Genomic DNA, 15,286 nt, shown 5'->3' with positions numbered 1-15,286 from the left:
GTTCGGACGTCTTCTCACGACATTTGTCCTTCTTCGTAGAACATCCCTGTTTTTCTGACGACCTCCTTCATGATGATTTGGGCAAGTTCACGCTGGATGTTATAGAACTCAGCTCGAAGTCGATGATCCTCGATATCTCCTGTGTCCTTTGCCCATTGCAGAATATGGGCATCGCCAGATCTAGGTGACATGTGAAGGTTCTGGTGATCCCGTTTGTACTCCAGCATGTGGTGTAGGACACAGAATCCATCATTAAGAGAATCGTTCGGTTGCTGGATGCAGCAGAAGTCGGTCTTATGGCTGAAGGCGACCCTGCCGCCCCTACTCTTCTTGTCCCTAACCTCTCCACCCCTTGCTTGGTAGTAAAACATAGCACTGTCGAGAACATCTTTGATGTGGGTGTAATCCTTTTTGTGAATGTTCTTCGACGAGTCCAAGTAAAGAGCGTGGGAGAATCGGGGGTAGAGGATGATGAGGACGGCGCGCCCACCGCTGCGCAAAATAAGTACACCTCAAATTAATTAGCCTCCACCGTGCAAATGAATTATTGAAATCGAAGGAAGGATAGCAGCGCGGATGACTTACACAGGATGATAAGGCACGAGAATCGCCTCCTTGTCCTTATTGGCGAGCATGAAACTGATGATGTAATCCCTCGCGTATTCACGCTGCTCTGCGCAGACTCTCAAGAAGCCCTCGTGCATGTAGTACGGGTCAGCGACACAGATATGACATATCTGGTCAACCCCAATGATGTAGTTCATGTGCAAGGCATAAAGGCGGACAAACGTAAAATCCAGCTTCTTCACATGAAACATGTCAAATATGTAATCGAATCGGAGGAAGAACTTATCCGCGGGGATGCTGTAGACGTACGACATTTGCCGTGGAACGTTAACCACGTAGAGTGGGTATCCTGGATCTTTCGAGGCGATGAGGCCTTTCTCTACCCACAGCACATCGTCATGAAGTCTCCTTAGATCGCCGAATCTGGCCCATAGCGCTGTTGCAGGTAGGATTGGTTGACCGGGGATATGCCATTTATCCGCATCGGGGATATCTATACGGTCCTGAAGCCGAGGCTGCTGAGGCGGCTGGATCATAGAATCAGCTTTTTTGCCTTTCCTCGCTCTCTTCCTAGACTTCTTTACTATCGAAAGGTCATCCATAATACGTTGAGACGGTAATTCAGGCACCGACTCATGACGCTCAAACCCTGAGGAGGCGCTAGTATAGACATACTGTTCAGCGCCATCGTCATCCTCATCCATGGTGATGTCATCAACAACTAATGGAGCCTCCTCCTTACCCCGTCCGCTATCACCCAACCCGACACCCGACGCTAATTGGGTAGGTGGGGTGTTGATGTTCATACCTTGTTGAGGCTGCGTGCTCGTGGGTGTGCTCCCGGCCGCCTCCAGACGAAGCAGACTCTTTGGCCACAACAGGACCCACCCATTGCAACAGTCACCAAGCCGCCGCGGGGTCTCGTCGTCATCCCCCACTAGTATTAGAGGAGGCAAATTCTCGTGGCCCGGTTTGACACTGGCCACGGAAACCTTGAAGATGTTCGGGGGGATCAGCCTGCTGTGGAACAATGGTTCCTTCGGCTCCATTATCGTCGCCTTACCCACGTCCACCTTTTGTTCGCCGATGGTGTGCAATATGGTGCACGGGGTTTCGTCGGCCTGCAAAGAAAAGTCTGCGACGTGAGACATCCGAAAGGCAACGAAAACGGGAGATTATACATTTATATTGAAGGGGGCCGGTGTGACAGATACCGTGAGGGCGTCGAGCTCAGCCAAAGATGAGGCACCACCGAGCACGTCCGGTGCGGGAGTCGGTGCGGGAGCAGGTGCGGGAGCCGATGCGGGAGCAGGTGCGGGAGCCAAGAGCAGGTGCGGGAGCCGGTGCTCCCAAGAAGTCAGCAAGGGGAAAGTCCTCTGCATTTTTTCTGGATTTTGCCTTGTCCAAGTGAAAACGCCCGTCACCAAGGAAGTAGACATATCTGCAACCACCTGTTTTGCGGCAGCTACCGCTGTTGCGACTGTCTGAGATGATTTCTTCTCAACCGCAATCTCAACCTTCTTGTCGATGTTTTCTTCAGTTAACCTCCGTCTTTCCTTTCTCTCCTCCGTGGTCTCACGGTAGTACTTCTTCCACGTGGCGCCGTCTCTGACACTATGTACGTGTCCATACGACGGTCGAGTATCCACCGGTTGTCGTTTCAATATGTTCAACGCCCGGTTGAATGGAGTGTCCCACTTGGGCCTCGCCAATGCCTCAGACGGCGAGTCGCTTTCGGCCGCAATCCGGTGCTGCTCTCTCTGCAAAAGGCACAAGGATCGTTTACAAATATGACTAACATGTGCAGTCGAATTGATTAGAAACTAAAATTACCAGCAGTCTCATGAACTCCGTAATGACCGGTGTTGTCTCGTAAACCTTCTTCACTGGGTCCCAATGGTGTCGGGCCCTCAGGACGTCATGCTGCTGCGGGACGGTGAAATCCGCCAAGGGGTCTGGGATGCCCAGACTCGCGGCTTCCGCGTCCTCCTTGGCCCATTTGGACCTCTTTCCGCCGTAACCATGGCTTCCGAGGTGGTGGCTCCCAATGTTCCTCTTTTGAAGCCCCTTCATGTACTTCGACTTTTTTGGCAGCTTCGGCCTCGCAAGCCTCCTTGAATATTTGAAAGTGCTCTTCCGTGATTGTCGGATTATCCTTTACAATCTCGGAGTAGGGTTCCATGTCGATGATCTTTGCTTTCACTCGATTTTTCCAGGCGGCCAACGCGTCGCCAAACTTGGTCATGGCATGTTTGTTTATCTTCTTCATTGTCGGGTCCTCGTCTGCATCTTCATAATCCTTCTCATTCCGGCCCGGGAACAAGAATATCTGGTGAAACTTCTTTAGGAGGGAGCTCCTCATATTTTCTATCTTCTGAAGTTTCTCATCGTTGATGGTGGCGGTTGTCCGTACGATGCAGCCTATTTGATTGCCGTAGCACGCGCGCGCTTCCTCGGGCGCCTTTGGCTCAAAATTGTCGTCGTCCACCTACGTGACCACCAGTCTAGTAGTCCTGAGTTTGTTAGGAACCCGTTGCCTCTTTGCTTTCGGTTCTACACCAGCTCCGCTCCCCGAGGCAGCACCGGTCTCAGTGCTGGTCTCGATGCCGGTCTGAATCTCAGCGCCGGTCTCAGTCTCAGCACCGGTCTGTGTCTCGATCTCAGTCCCCGATGCCACCGGTGAGCCCAGCAACAACATTGGTTGATCGTCGGTAAGGCTAAAAAATTCGTCTGCCGCCCGGTAGACGTCGTCGCAATCACCAGAACCCTATCCTTCATCGTTGCTAGCCATGTTTCCTATGATTAAATCTAGTCAATTAATTCTAGACCTAATAAAATGAATAATGACATAAAAAGGCCTATTGTTTTGCAGGAATGTTGACTCCTTCCTGGTGCGGCAAATCCCGGGCACTCGATATGTCCTAGTTTGTAGCACAAGTCATGCCGAAATTCACGGAAAATTTCGGCATGACCTTTGCTAAAAAGTGGACAAATCGAGAACCTGAAATTTGTCGGAACAAAAATGAATCAACATTCCGGCAAAACATAGGCCACTCAGCATCATTCCCTGGAAACAGTGTTCAAATATCCCTCTTCGACACCGCAACACATGTCCAAATATACACGAGCAACCACATGTCCAAATTTCACAAGCTAATTCAAAAACAATGTGTAGAAGAAAATTCATTTAACTACTAATAGAATAAAATTCAGTTAACTTTAGTGCTCTATAATGATGAAAGGAAAAAAAATTCAGTTAACTACTAATTTCATTCATTTAGGTTATTCATTTAACACCACCTAATTAACCTACTGTACCACTACTAGTAGCAACACTACTAACCTAATTAACCTAGCAAAACTCTAGTGCCCTAACTGAAAAACATCTAATTAACATCTACTAGTAGCACTATTGCCCTAACCTAATTAACATCTACTAGTATCACTATATACTATACAAGCAGCGTCTACCCTAATTAAACCCTACTGCCCTAACTAACTTTTGTTTTAAACCAATTTTTTTGCTCTAAACTAATTTTTGCTCTAACATCTACTACTTAACATCCTTTGCTCTAAACTAATTTTTTTGCTATAAACAAATTGTTGCTCTACTAATTTTTTCTCTAAAATGCAGAGAGAGAGAGGAGTGGGGGGGAGGGGTGGGGGACTTACAGAGAGGGGAGAGACGATGGCGGGGAGGTGCTAGGTGACGGAGGCAGGGGCGGAGAGGGCGGGCTCGGGCACGGGCAACGGCGGTCCTGGGCGGGCTCGGGCGACGGTGAGGTGGAGGGCGCCGACGGTGACATCGAGGGCGGCCTCGGGCGGCGGCGGTGAGGCTGAGGGCGGCCTCGGGCGGCGGCGGTGAGGATGACGGCGGCCTCGGGGGGAGACGGTGAGGTTGCGGGCGTCCACGCCGGCAGGAGACGGCGACGAAGTGGGGCGACGGCGAATTGGGGAGATGACGGCGAGGGCGAGGGATTTGGGGAAGAAGTGTGTGGTGGCCGGGGGCGGGGGGAAACCGCTGTTTAAGTGAAACGTAACGGTAGCGCGTTTCCGAAAACGCGCTATAGCTAACTTAGCTACAACGCGTTCCTGAAACCCGCTACTGCTATTCCTTTCTCCTTTTTTTCCTTTTTTCTTTTATTTTTCTTTACATTTTATTTTTTTCCTTTCTCCTTTTCTATTTCTTTCATTTTTATTTACCTTTCTACTTGTTTTCACTTTATTTTATTTCCGTTAGCAGTAGCGCCTTACACGTAAGCACGCTACAGCTAAGGAGAGTAGCAGTAGCGCTGGGCCAGTATACGCGCTACTGCTAGGTTGGGCTAGCCATGTGCGCCCATGTCAAACAAAGCAGCAGCGCTTTTTGCTAGTACGCGCTACTGCTAAAGTCATAGCAGTAGCGCGGTTTATTTACGCGCGCTGCTATTAAGTAGCAGTAGCGTATGATTTTGTACAGCGCTACTGGTAACATTCTGTGTATAAGGTTTTCCCTAGTAGTGTTAGCCCATTGCCCCTTCAAAGATTAGGCCCAAGCTCCGCCACTGTTTGTCAATCCTTATGTACCTTGTAATAGTGCCAATCTTTGTGTACCTTGTAATAGTGACACGTGGATGCGTGAAGTTGATTGATACTCCGTAAAGAAATAGAAGCGCTTAGATCACTTATATTTCTTTACAAGGGAGTACTAATACTATATAAAAATGGACGATCTATATCCAGTTGTAAGTTCTTGGGTGGCGAGTGATTTGGCTGGTTAAGGAGATAGAGAGATTGCCGAGAAAAGTGGAAGAGAATTTATAATCATTGTTGCATGATGAAAACCGGATGTAACCATGCTTAACCCGTATTTCAAAATTGAAAGAATAATTTGACCGATGTGCTTATATTTTTATTATTCTGTGGAACACATGGGTATTCCGCTTTTGCCTCTCCTAGTGTGCTTTAAATTCAAAGTGTGCGGAAGTGGCAGTGTAAGGGAGATTTCTAGGATTAGACTGGGGAGACGGAGACAGTAAGGCCGAAGGTATATGCGAGACACGATCGACGTGAATTCTAAAATATGGATGCCCATCTGAGGTTCTGAACAAAAGAGGACACAATCCTAGACGCCAAGCAGGGCACGATGACGAGCTCCCCGGATCGGCAGCAGGGCCGAGCGCACGGGAGGACGAGCGAGTGAGACATGACATGAGGGGGCCCTCACCGGCCGTAACGTAATGTTTATTTATTCCACCGGCAACATGCATGATCAAGTCAAGTATCCTCTCTAGCTACTGCTACGTAGTACACTACGTACTAACATCGAAAACTTGTTGCCGGCCGGATCGGATCCCGGCTACTTGCCGGCGATCGAGAACTTGTAGAGCATGTAGTGCTTGTACACCTGGCCCGCGCGGTAGATCTCGGTGGGGAACTTGGGGTTGTGCACGGCGTCGGGGAAGTCCTGCGTCTCCAGGCACAGCCCTCCGTGCTTCTCGTACACGGCGCCGCCCTTGCCCTCGTCGCCCTTGAGGAAGTTGCCGGTATAGAACTGCACGCCGGGCTGGTCGCCCCACAGCTCCATCACCCGCCCGGACGTGGCCTCGCTCACCACCGCCACCTTGCGCACCCCCTGCCCGTCCGCGTCGCGCCCGTCCAGGACGTAGTTGATGTCGTAGCCCCCCTCCACCTCCGCGATGCGCGCGCCGGGCGCCGTCGGGGCGCGGAAGTCGAAGGGCGTGCCGGCGACGGGCGTGACGGCGCCCGTAGGGATGAGGTCGCCGCCGACGGGGGTGACGGCGGACGCGAAGATCTGGACGGAGTGATCGAGGATGGTGCCCCGCCCGTGCCCGCGCAGGTTCCAGTACGTGTGCTGCGCCAGGTTCACGGGCGTCGGCTTGTCCACGGGCCGGGCGTACATGGTGACGCTGTACGAGTAGTCGCCGTCGATCTTGTAGGTGACGAGCACGTCCAACGCGCCCGGGAAGCCCTCCTCGCCGTCGCCGCTGCGGTAGTAGAAGGTGATGTAGGGGAAGGCGCCGGTGGCCCGCTCCCGCACCGACCAGAACACCTGGTTGAACCCGCGGTGGCCGCCGTGGAGCGTGTTGTTGCCGTCGTTCGTGTAGGTGTGGTAGGGGTGGTTCTTGATCGTGAACCGCCCGCCGGCGATCCGGTTCGCCACCCGCCCCACCAGCGCGCCGAAGTAGGTGGTGTCATTCTACGCCAATCAAGAAAAAAGAAAGAATCAAACAAACTAATCAATGTCGGCGGCACCACCGGAGTTAAGCAACAGTTCAAGATCAAGCAGCGCACCACGTAGCCTCCGATGGTCTTGTACCCAAGAACGACGTCGTCGATGCGCCCTGCCAATTAACCATGGATGCATGCATCAGCATCTCCATCTCCATCTCATCTTAAGAGGAAAAAGAGAGAATTCGAAGTAGTAATAGGAAGCAGTACCGTTCTTGTCGGGGAGCCTGACGGAGAGGATGGTGGCGCCCCAGTTGGTGACCACCATGGAGAACTCGCCCCTGCGCAGCTCGTAGTACCCCAGGGTCTCCTTCCCGGGGTGCTTCCTCGCCTCCACGCCGCCCAGCGACACGGCCACGGCCAGGCACAAGAGCGGCGCTAGCGCCATCATCGTCTTCATGCTCATCGCCGCCATGATTCTCTCTCGAAAGTTTCTAATCTGACCGATCGATCGAAGCCGCCTTTCAGCTGCGTATACTCTTGTTTGCTCCGTTATTTATAGAGGAGGATGGTTAGCACTCCAGAGAGAGCAACGACTGTCCTAGTCAACAGGGGAGGATGGATCGGATAACAGACGCCGCCTTGATCCGTGCAGCTTGAATCGAACCACCCTATTTGACTGTTACGTGAAAAACGGCAAGTATCAGGCTCTAGTCCATCGGCGCAACGCCTTCCTGTCCCTCGGATCATTTTGCTGCAGCATAGCCGGACGTGGCTATCTCCGCCTCGACTACTTGAAAATCACTGCTTTTTTTTTTTGTTTACATCACAGGTCACCAATGCAAGTAGGGAATGTAAGCCACTGCCCAAAGCGACTAATTGCTCTGAAAACCATGTACTATATCTGTGACGTTTTATAAGACGTTATTAAAGTCCATGACAGTGTAAAAAAAACATCTAATGTTAAGTTTTTTTTTGCAAGGACGTCTTATATTAAGTTACAGAGCGAGTACTTTTGCCAGAGGTGCAATTGTATTTTTAGCAGGAAGTCAATGCTTAGTTTGCACTGTGTTTTTTACTATTACATGAAATTCTGTTGACAATATCGGTTTGTGCAATATAGTTCGACCTTACAAACCATCATCTTAGTGTGCAATACAGTTCAACCTTATAAACCATCATCTTAGTGTGCAATATTGTTAGACCTTTTAACAAAAGTTCAATTATGAGCCTGAGCTCATGTGCACCCGGATGACAATAAAATCAAGGAAAATGACGAACAAATAAAATAGAATGCTAATTTTTTGGTAACTAACTTGTATGCTTGTTTTGACAGTGCAAAAATTGGTGTAGATATAACGTTTGTGGTGGTCTGAGAGAAAAAAGGTGTTGTAAAAAACTTTCAAAATAAGCTTTTATTAGCACTATAATTTTTATGGAGCAACAAGGAAAATGGCAATAAAATAAAATAAAATGCTATTTTTTTGGTAACTAAATTGTATGCTTGTTTTGATTGTGCGAAAATTGGTGAAGAAATAGCATTTGTGGTGGTCTGGGAAAAAAAGGTGCTTTAAAAACTTTCTAATAAGCATTTCGTAGCACTATAATTTTTATGTAGGAATGTCAATGTCATTTCTCCTTGAAAATTTGCACGCAACTAGAACATGCACATATGTTTATTGTTAATCCCTACTTTTGCATTTTGTTTATCTGGGTGCACATGAGCTCAGGAGCCAAAACTTCGCCAGAACATCATATCTATTAAGTCATCTAATGGTGGTTACCATATTCAAGCATAAAAATGTGAAACCAACATAATATTGTTTGGGCAAAAAAAATCTTCAATGTGTATCATAAAATAGTGGAGGGGAGGGGGGGGGGTGAGAGGGCGGGGCGGATCACCCAATCAACACATGGCGTCCAGTAGTGTCGTAAATCGCGGACCACACCAAGTTGTGAGTCTCTTCGTTCATGGCAGAAAGTCGGGTGCGCCAACCAGCTGCCAGGGTATTCAAGACAGAGTGTTCACCTTTCTCGTGATTTGCCATACCTCTCATTGAAGCTTTCCTGCTAGTTCTATATAATTCATCCACTTACCATAAAATAATAAAATTAATGTCTCTAAAATGCTTTTATTTTTTATAGAATGTCTCCAAAATGCTTAGGGCTAAGGCAATGCGTTCTTTTGGGCCATCATGCCAGGCCCAGGCTTAGCATTTCCAGGAGGGTCTTTGCCCGGTCCGGCGCGTGCAAAATAGATTTTTTTTAAGCACTGACTTCACTGCGTGATTTGCCTCAAAAAAAAGAAAAAACTCACTGCGTGGTGCACCGGCGCACACCGAGCGAGCTCGTGTGCCGTCCGATCAGCGTGTATCGTCCAGATCGAGGCTGTGGAGAGGGTTCAGCCACTTTTGCGACAACGCCCCCGTTCCGCAGCCGATTCACCAAACAAACCTTGAAATCGACCCAAGCCGCCCGCTCTCCCTGTCAGGTGAGCCGCGCCGCCAGTCTCCGGCGACCCCAAGCCCCAACCAATTCCATCTCCGGCCACAGGAGCTCCAGGTACGCTTCCTCTTCACGATCTCCTCTTTTCCTTGTCCATTGGTTCATAGGTTCTGAAATCCCAGGGTCTGCAACTCTAGGGTTCCTCTCTCTGTCTGGTCCTCCGCTACGCCCCGAATCGATGGAGATCAGGGCCCCGCCGACGAGCCTCAGGCTCGCGACGCCGCCTGCCACCGCCAGCTTCCGCTCGGCCTCCCTCCGGACCTCCTTCCTCAACGGCAGCGGTGCGTTTCTCGAGCTCGTGCCCTGCTCCCCCCATGTTTCATGCGCTTTGTGGCAGAGATTGCTGTGATAAACTTGTAGCTGTAGATTCGATTAGCTAGTGAGCACATGTATGTTAACACAGAGGTCCAAATTGGAAGGCTGATAGGCCGAAGGTTTGGGAGATTGTGATTTCCTTATGGTTGTGGAACTTGCTCTGAAACGAACCGGGTTGACCTCCAAATCTCCAATAGCATGTTCATTGAAGCCATTGCGTGCTAATTTGCGGTTCCAACTACAAACAAGCATGTATTGTTAGAGCATGCCAGATATTACATTTTATCATGTCTGCTAATCTTCTTCGCTTACATGGTCAGGCAGTCACTCGTGCTGGTAACATACATTAATATGTTTGCAGTAGAGAGCTTATCGAATTGCATATTTGTAGTATTTGGTGTTGTGCCAATGGCCATGTTGGTGACCTCTAATTAACTAAATCCTCTGCAGTCTCTCTTCGAGCTGTGCAAGTACGCCAATCAAATGTCAACAGATTTAAGTGCAACGCCATACGGAGTAACCTCTTCGATAGACTAACTAGGGTTGTCAGGGTGAGTAAGGCCATTTTCTGTCAATATTTTCTTACACAGTAAGCATAGTTTTGTGTTTATTTAACTAAGTGCTTGTGCCTTGCTGGTTTTTATAGTCCTATGCAAATGCAATTCTGAGTTCATTTGAGGACCCTGAGAAGATCCTAGATCAAGCGGTCTTGGAGATGAATGATGATTTAACAAAGATGCGGCAGGCCACTGCACAGGTTTGTTGTGTTTATTGTTAATCCTGAAATTTCACCAGTGACAGTACATTTTTTAACAACTTGATGTTCCGTAGCCGTTGCTATTCATACATAAATTTGTGGTGTTCATGCTAGTTTTGGTTAGCTGCTTCTTGTATTACCAGGTTCTTGTTTGTTTGGATCTCAATGTATTTAGATGTAAAATGGAAATACAAGCCTATTGTACAATATTCTTTTGCATTCAACCTGATAACACTGATTTTTGTTTTGGAAGGTCTTGGCATCTCAAAAGCGGCTTGAGAACAAGTATAAAGCTGCCGAACAAGCTGATGCTGATTGGTAATGTTATGGGTAACTAAAAGCTTACATTGACCCCTGTCATCTGTTTGTTTTACACTCGACGCCATTTTTCTTAAATGTAGGTATCGGAGGGCCCAACTTGCTCTTCAAAAGGGTGAAGAGGATCTTGCTCGTGAAGCCCTTAAACGGCGTAAATCATATGCTGTAAGTGTCATGTAGATCTGGTGTGCTGGATCAAATGTCTGCCCAGTCACACTGTTACTAGAGTGTAGACTGCAACTTATATTAGAATAAACTCCTATCGAATGCTTGCATTATACATTTGTGCTTTCCAATTCCTTGACTGGCAATAACATGTATGTGCTATATATATCTTATGTCAACTTGTGTTAATTCGTATGCTAAATTTGTGTTACAGTTTGCTATGTGTTTCTGTGCTTAGGAAAATGCAAGCTCATTAAAGGCGCAGCTTGATCAGCAGAAGAGTGTCGTTGAAAATCTTGTTTCAAATACCAGGGTGAGTTTATTAGTTTTAACTGCAGGAAAGCTCTTTTTCTGAATACAAATTTATATTTTTTCTGAACACTACCTATTTGTATTTTTTTGGCTTTATTTTCATCTTTTTTAAAACATGTATAATATGTCATTCTGTAGCTTCTTGAGAGCAAGATAGCAGAGGCCAAGCAGAAAAAGGATACCCTAAAAGCCCGTGCTCAATCAGCAAAGTATGCATCATTCATTCGTTGGTTCTGTTTCGGCGCCTATTACTTCCTAGTTTTGTTAATGTGATAATTGGCCTTGCTTTTCTTTAGGACCGCAACAAAAGTAAGTGAAATGCTGGGAAATGTAAATACAAGTGGTGCCCTGTCAGCATTTGAGAAGATGGAGGAGAAAGGTACTTTCCTCGTTAGTGGTTTTCTCCCTCTAGTGTTATTTATCTTGTTAAGTACCCTCTTATTTGCACAGTTAGTATGAACTGATATGGGCTTAGGCCAGATGCAAGCTCAAAAGATGCTAGAGTACTCACTCAGCAACCTTAATGACCCAGTAGAGAGTCGAACCTCAAAATATGTCAAACTATCAGTGGCCTAATATTCAAATGCATCAGGTAGCAACTGGAACTTGGTAGTGGTACTGTTTTTTCCTCCATAAGTTGTCACATTTGCCAGTTGCTGTATCATCAAAATGCATCTGGATTTTTTCTGTTGTTGCCAAAAATCATCTGAATGGTTACATTACACATCTAGTTTTCAAGCAGTGGATAGTTTGGCCACTTGCACAAAGGCTGATGATTTCAACAGAATCTAACGTTTTATGATGAATATTTTAATTGACGTGTTGTATCATCTCCTATAGTCCTATTTGAGTTGTTATGAGTATGACCTTTGTAAATTATGTTTTAATTTTCTTGCTTGTCTAGTGAATGTTATGTGTCTTCTATTGGTCGGGAAATTACATGTGCCACTAGTTTCTCTTACTGGCTGTGTTATCAGCGAGCCGACCAGTGGTATCTGGTGATAAATTATTTGTATATTTTATTCTTACTAATAACTACATGTTTTGTCCTGTCAGTTATGACTATGGAATCCCAAGCTGAGGCCCTTGGTCAGTTAGGTGCTGATGATCTAGAAGGAAAGGTAAACTGGGTAGTGCGTACTAATTTCTAAAGATATTCATTGTGGTAATAAGATCTGACTCATAGTTTCGTGCACAGTTTGCAATGCTTGAGACTACATCGGTGGATGATGATCTTGCACAAATGAGAAAAGAACTGTCCGGGAGCTCTTTGGTATGTTTTCTCATTTTGGACTCAAAATATAGTGGTTTTCAAGTAAAAATAAGAAACCGGTCTTCTTTTGACATTGGCAATTTGCTACATACACACACGTCACCAGATTATAATATGGAAAAATGGATCCCAGCCAGCTGTAATAAATGCAAAAATGAATGTGCTATAGCCTGTATGCCGCCCATTCTGTTATATAAATGACTATAGTTTCATGACATACAGAAAGGCGAACTTCCTCCAGGCCGAAACACATCCAGCAAATCGAGCAGCCCTTTCAGAGACACGGAGATTGAGAAGGAGCTAAGCGAGCTGCGGAAGAAGGCCAAAGAGTATTAGATTCTATTCTTTACAGGCCATGTCCGTGTCGCCAGGCTTGATGAAACCTCCCAACCAAAGAACCCCGGAAGTATAGCCTTGCAGGTTTCAGCAATGTACACCTGAAACCCCCCAAGTGCACTTTTTTGGTAACGGTATATGGGCGCGTGAGGAGTTATCCTGGCATTTTTCCTGTGAATGGCATTGTACTTTGTACAGTTAATTTTGTCACATAATGCAAGTCATTTCACACCCCTTTTGAGCTTAGCCAAGAGCCCCGTTGCTGCCCATTCTTTCTAACTGCATTTCAGGGACCATGCATGCTCTTCTAGAAGGAGAGTGGCATGTCTACTGGAACCGGCCGCAGCTCCGAACCTGCACGGAGCCTCTGATCCATGGTTTCTGCCTAGCTGTTTAGTGATCAGGATATAGCCCTTTTTCGTAAAAAATGGACATATCCGTTGATCCGTGCCACTGAAAATGTGCGTTGTACACCAACCGCAGCGTCAATTTTTGAAGTCACCGAACCGGGTTCGGATGAAGGAGAAAGAACCAAGTTTGGCCTTGCCACTGTCGTGATCAGCATCAGACGGAAGCAGCAGCAAAACGACAGGCGAAACGGCGTGTCTGGGAGCGCCGCTGTCGCCCAAGGACGCTACACTCCGGCCCATACGGTGCGATCCATTGCCATCGCGTTGCGTCGCCGGTTGTTCGTCTAGAAGCGGTGACGGCTCACAAGCAACAACGGGGAGGGAAAAGGAAGCAGCGATAATGCGATATCCGTCGTAACCTCCAGCGACAAGAAGGCGCCCCTCTCCTCTCTCCTGGACGGCAACACGCTACGATCATTTGAGTCAGAATCGGGTTGCTGATTTCCCAGCACCGAGATGCGTTCGTTTCAGTGAACATATTATTTTTTATCTTTCAGCAGGCACTAAGCTATCCGCGTCATGGCCACAACTCACGAATGGCCAGGTACTAGAAGCAGCCATGGCTTTTCTAGCTTTCTTCAATATTCAGCGTGCACGCATCGGCAATGGGGACATACACCTGGAGGCTGGAGGTCTTCCCCGTAAAATCAGTCGCAGGTGAAAGCATCATGGTCATGTGCAATGCTCACATACAGAGACAATAATCGACACTACAAATTGACAGGTGAAAGCATCAAGCCATCAAGGTCTTCAACAAAACCCTGCAGTGCAGTCTGAGTCTGCAGTCCCGTCCACCTCTTCCAAGCATTCACCAGGGGACAGGAGAGATTAGGTGGTAGAGCTCGGGACGCCTTGCCGTGCCGGAACCGATGACAGGAACGGGACCGGCACAAGCTACACGCCAGGCTCCATCAAACCAACAAGGGCACGTACAGGCAGACAGCACTGTGCCACAAGACCTTCAGAAAAAGGCGAAACGCTTTCGTTGCGTTCGTTTTCATGTGCAGTCGTATGATTTTAGTGTCGATAGCCGGTAGTACCAAGAAGGGCACATGCATCATCTCAAAAAAAAAAAAAAAGGGCACATGCATCGAACCGGGACACACTTCCACTCTGTTTTCTTTTCTCCCCACGGTTGTGTCGTTGCGGCGGGGCGGGGTACCGCCGAGAGCATGCCTGCGTACGTAGCACCAACTCTGCTTCTGCATGCGTGCACCTCTTTCTGCTTTTGAATTGCACCTTGCTGCCGGCCTCTGATCACACGCGCACACCGCCCTGCAGCTTTGAATTGCCCGACTTTTGCCGCTTTGAATTCCCTGTTCCGACCACAGTCGTGGAGCAGCACGAATCAATGACACGCATCCATGTCGATCTGTGCCTCAATTTTGAATCGCTTGATGAATGCATGGATGGATCGCACGACAAAACCTCTCTTCTTCTTTTCTGGACTTCTTTTAGATAAACTGCATGCCACAAAACACCCAGCATGCCTTTGGATATACACCCTGGAAGCCATTGACTAACTTTAAAAAGAACAACAAACTTTGATGCCATTGCATCCATCGGGTCAACTTTTATGCTCTGGACTGGGCGGATAAACACTGCCACGTGAGCCACCAATGCATCTACACTCTACGTGCCATAGCCAGCTATTCCTCGCTGCCGGCTGCCCTGTACATGTACCATGTATGGCATGATCAATAATACGCATCTACGTACATATACATAGAGCCGAGACTTCCATGACACCGCCATCACTGCCCGGTCGACGCTCTACATACACGTATTACGTATATATATAGCTATAACATGCACGGCCGGCTTCAATGAGACCGTCTACCTACGTCAATGTATATCTTCTAGACCCCAAGGTACGTATACATGTAGGCGACGCGTATGTGTACACGCAGTACGTACGGCTGCGCGCGCTGATCTGTTCAGGAGCCGTATCCCGTTTCAGCTGACCGACCGTGGGCACGCGTGAGCCGTCGGCCACCCGATTGCGACGGATCGGCGCGCATGCATGCATGGGTCTGACTATGTTTGACCACATCCGGCCAGGCCAGGAGTAGGGGAAGGACTGTAGGTACGAGTTGGATAAGGACACACGACGCGCGAAGCGACGCGTGTAGTGCTGCGTGCTCCTACAGCCTACAT

General features: G+C 48.0%; 2 protein-coding genes across 4 annotated transcripts; one reads left to right on the top strand and one right to left on the bottom strand.

Annotated features, from left to right (window-relative positions):
* Positions 1–5,758: 5,758 nt before the first annotated feature.
* LOC119281891 (galactose mutarotase-like) lies at positions 5,759–7,251 on the bottom strand. Its single transcript, XM_037562297.1, has 3 exons — positions 7,009–7,251; positions 6,862–6,911; positions 5,759–6,766 (listed from the first exon to the last, which is right to left on the bottom strand). Exons 1-3 carry the CDS (start codon positions 7,211–7,213, stop codon positions 5,906–5,908), a joined length of 1,116 nt encoding a protein of 371 aa, XP_037418194.1. The 5' UTR covers positions 7,214–7,251; the 3' UTR covers positions 5,759–5,905.
* A 1,891-nt stretch (positions 7,252–9,142) lies between these two features.
* On the top strand, positions 9,143–12,965 carry LOC119277976 (probable membrane-associated 30 kDa protein, chloroplastic). Of its 3 annotated transcripts, none has more exons than XM_037559333.1 (12): positions 9,143–9,300; positions 9,381–9,524; positions 10,009–10,109; positions 10,205–10,315; positions 10,569–10,633; positions 10,717–10,798; positions 11,037–11,111; positions 11,249–11,319; positions 11,407–11,489; positions 12,167–12,231; positions 12,309–12,383; positions 12,606–12,965. In XM_037559333.1, the coding sequence occupies exons 2-12, from the start codon at positions 9,422–9,424 to the stop codon at positions 12,717–12,719; spliced, it is 945 nt and encodes a 314-aa protein (XP_037415230.1). In that variant the 5' UTR covers positions 9,143–9,300; positions 9,381–9,421; the 3' UTR covers positions 12,720–12,965. The 3 variants fall into 3 exon arrangements, with proteins under 3 accessions (XP_037415230.1, XP_037415228.1, XP_037415229.1); XM_037559331.1 differs by having other exon boundaries at positions 12,591–12,965; XM_037559332.1 differs by having other exon boundaries at positions 9,172–9,300; positions 9,366–9,524; positions 12,591–12,965.
* Positions 12,966–15,286: the final 2,321 nt, after the last annotated feature.

This window comes from Triticum dicoccoides, chromosome 3B, assembly GCF_002162155.2.
Source record: "Triticum dicoccoides isolate Atlit2015 ecotype Zavitan chromosome 3B, WEW_v2.0, whole genome shotgun sequence".
NCBI classification, from domain to species: Eukaryota; Viridiplantae; Streptophyta; class Magnoliopsida; order Poales; family Poaceae; genus Triticum; species Triticum dicoccoides.
This window is presented reverse-complemented; position numbering and strand designations above follow the sequence as displayed.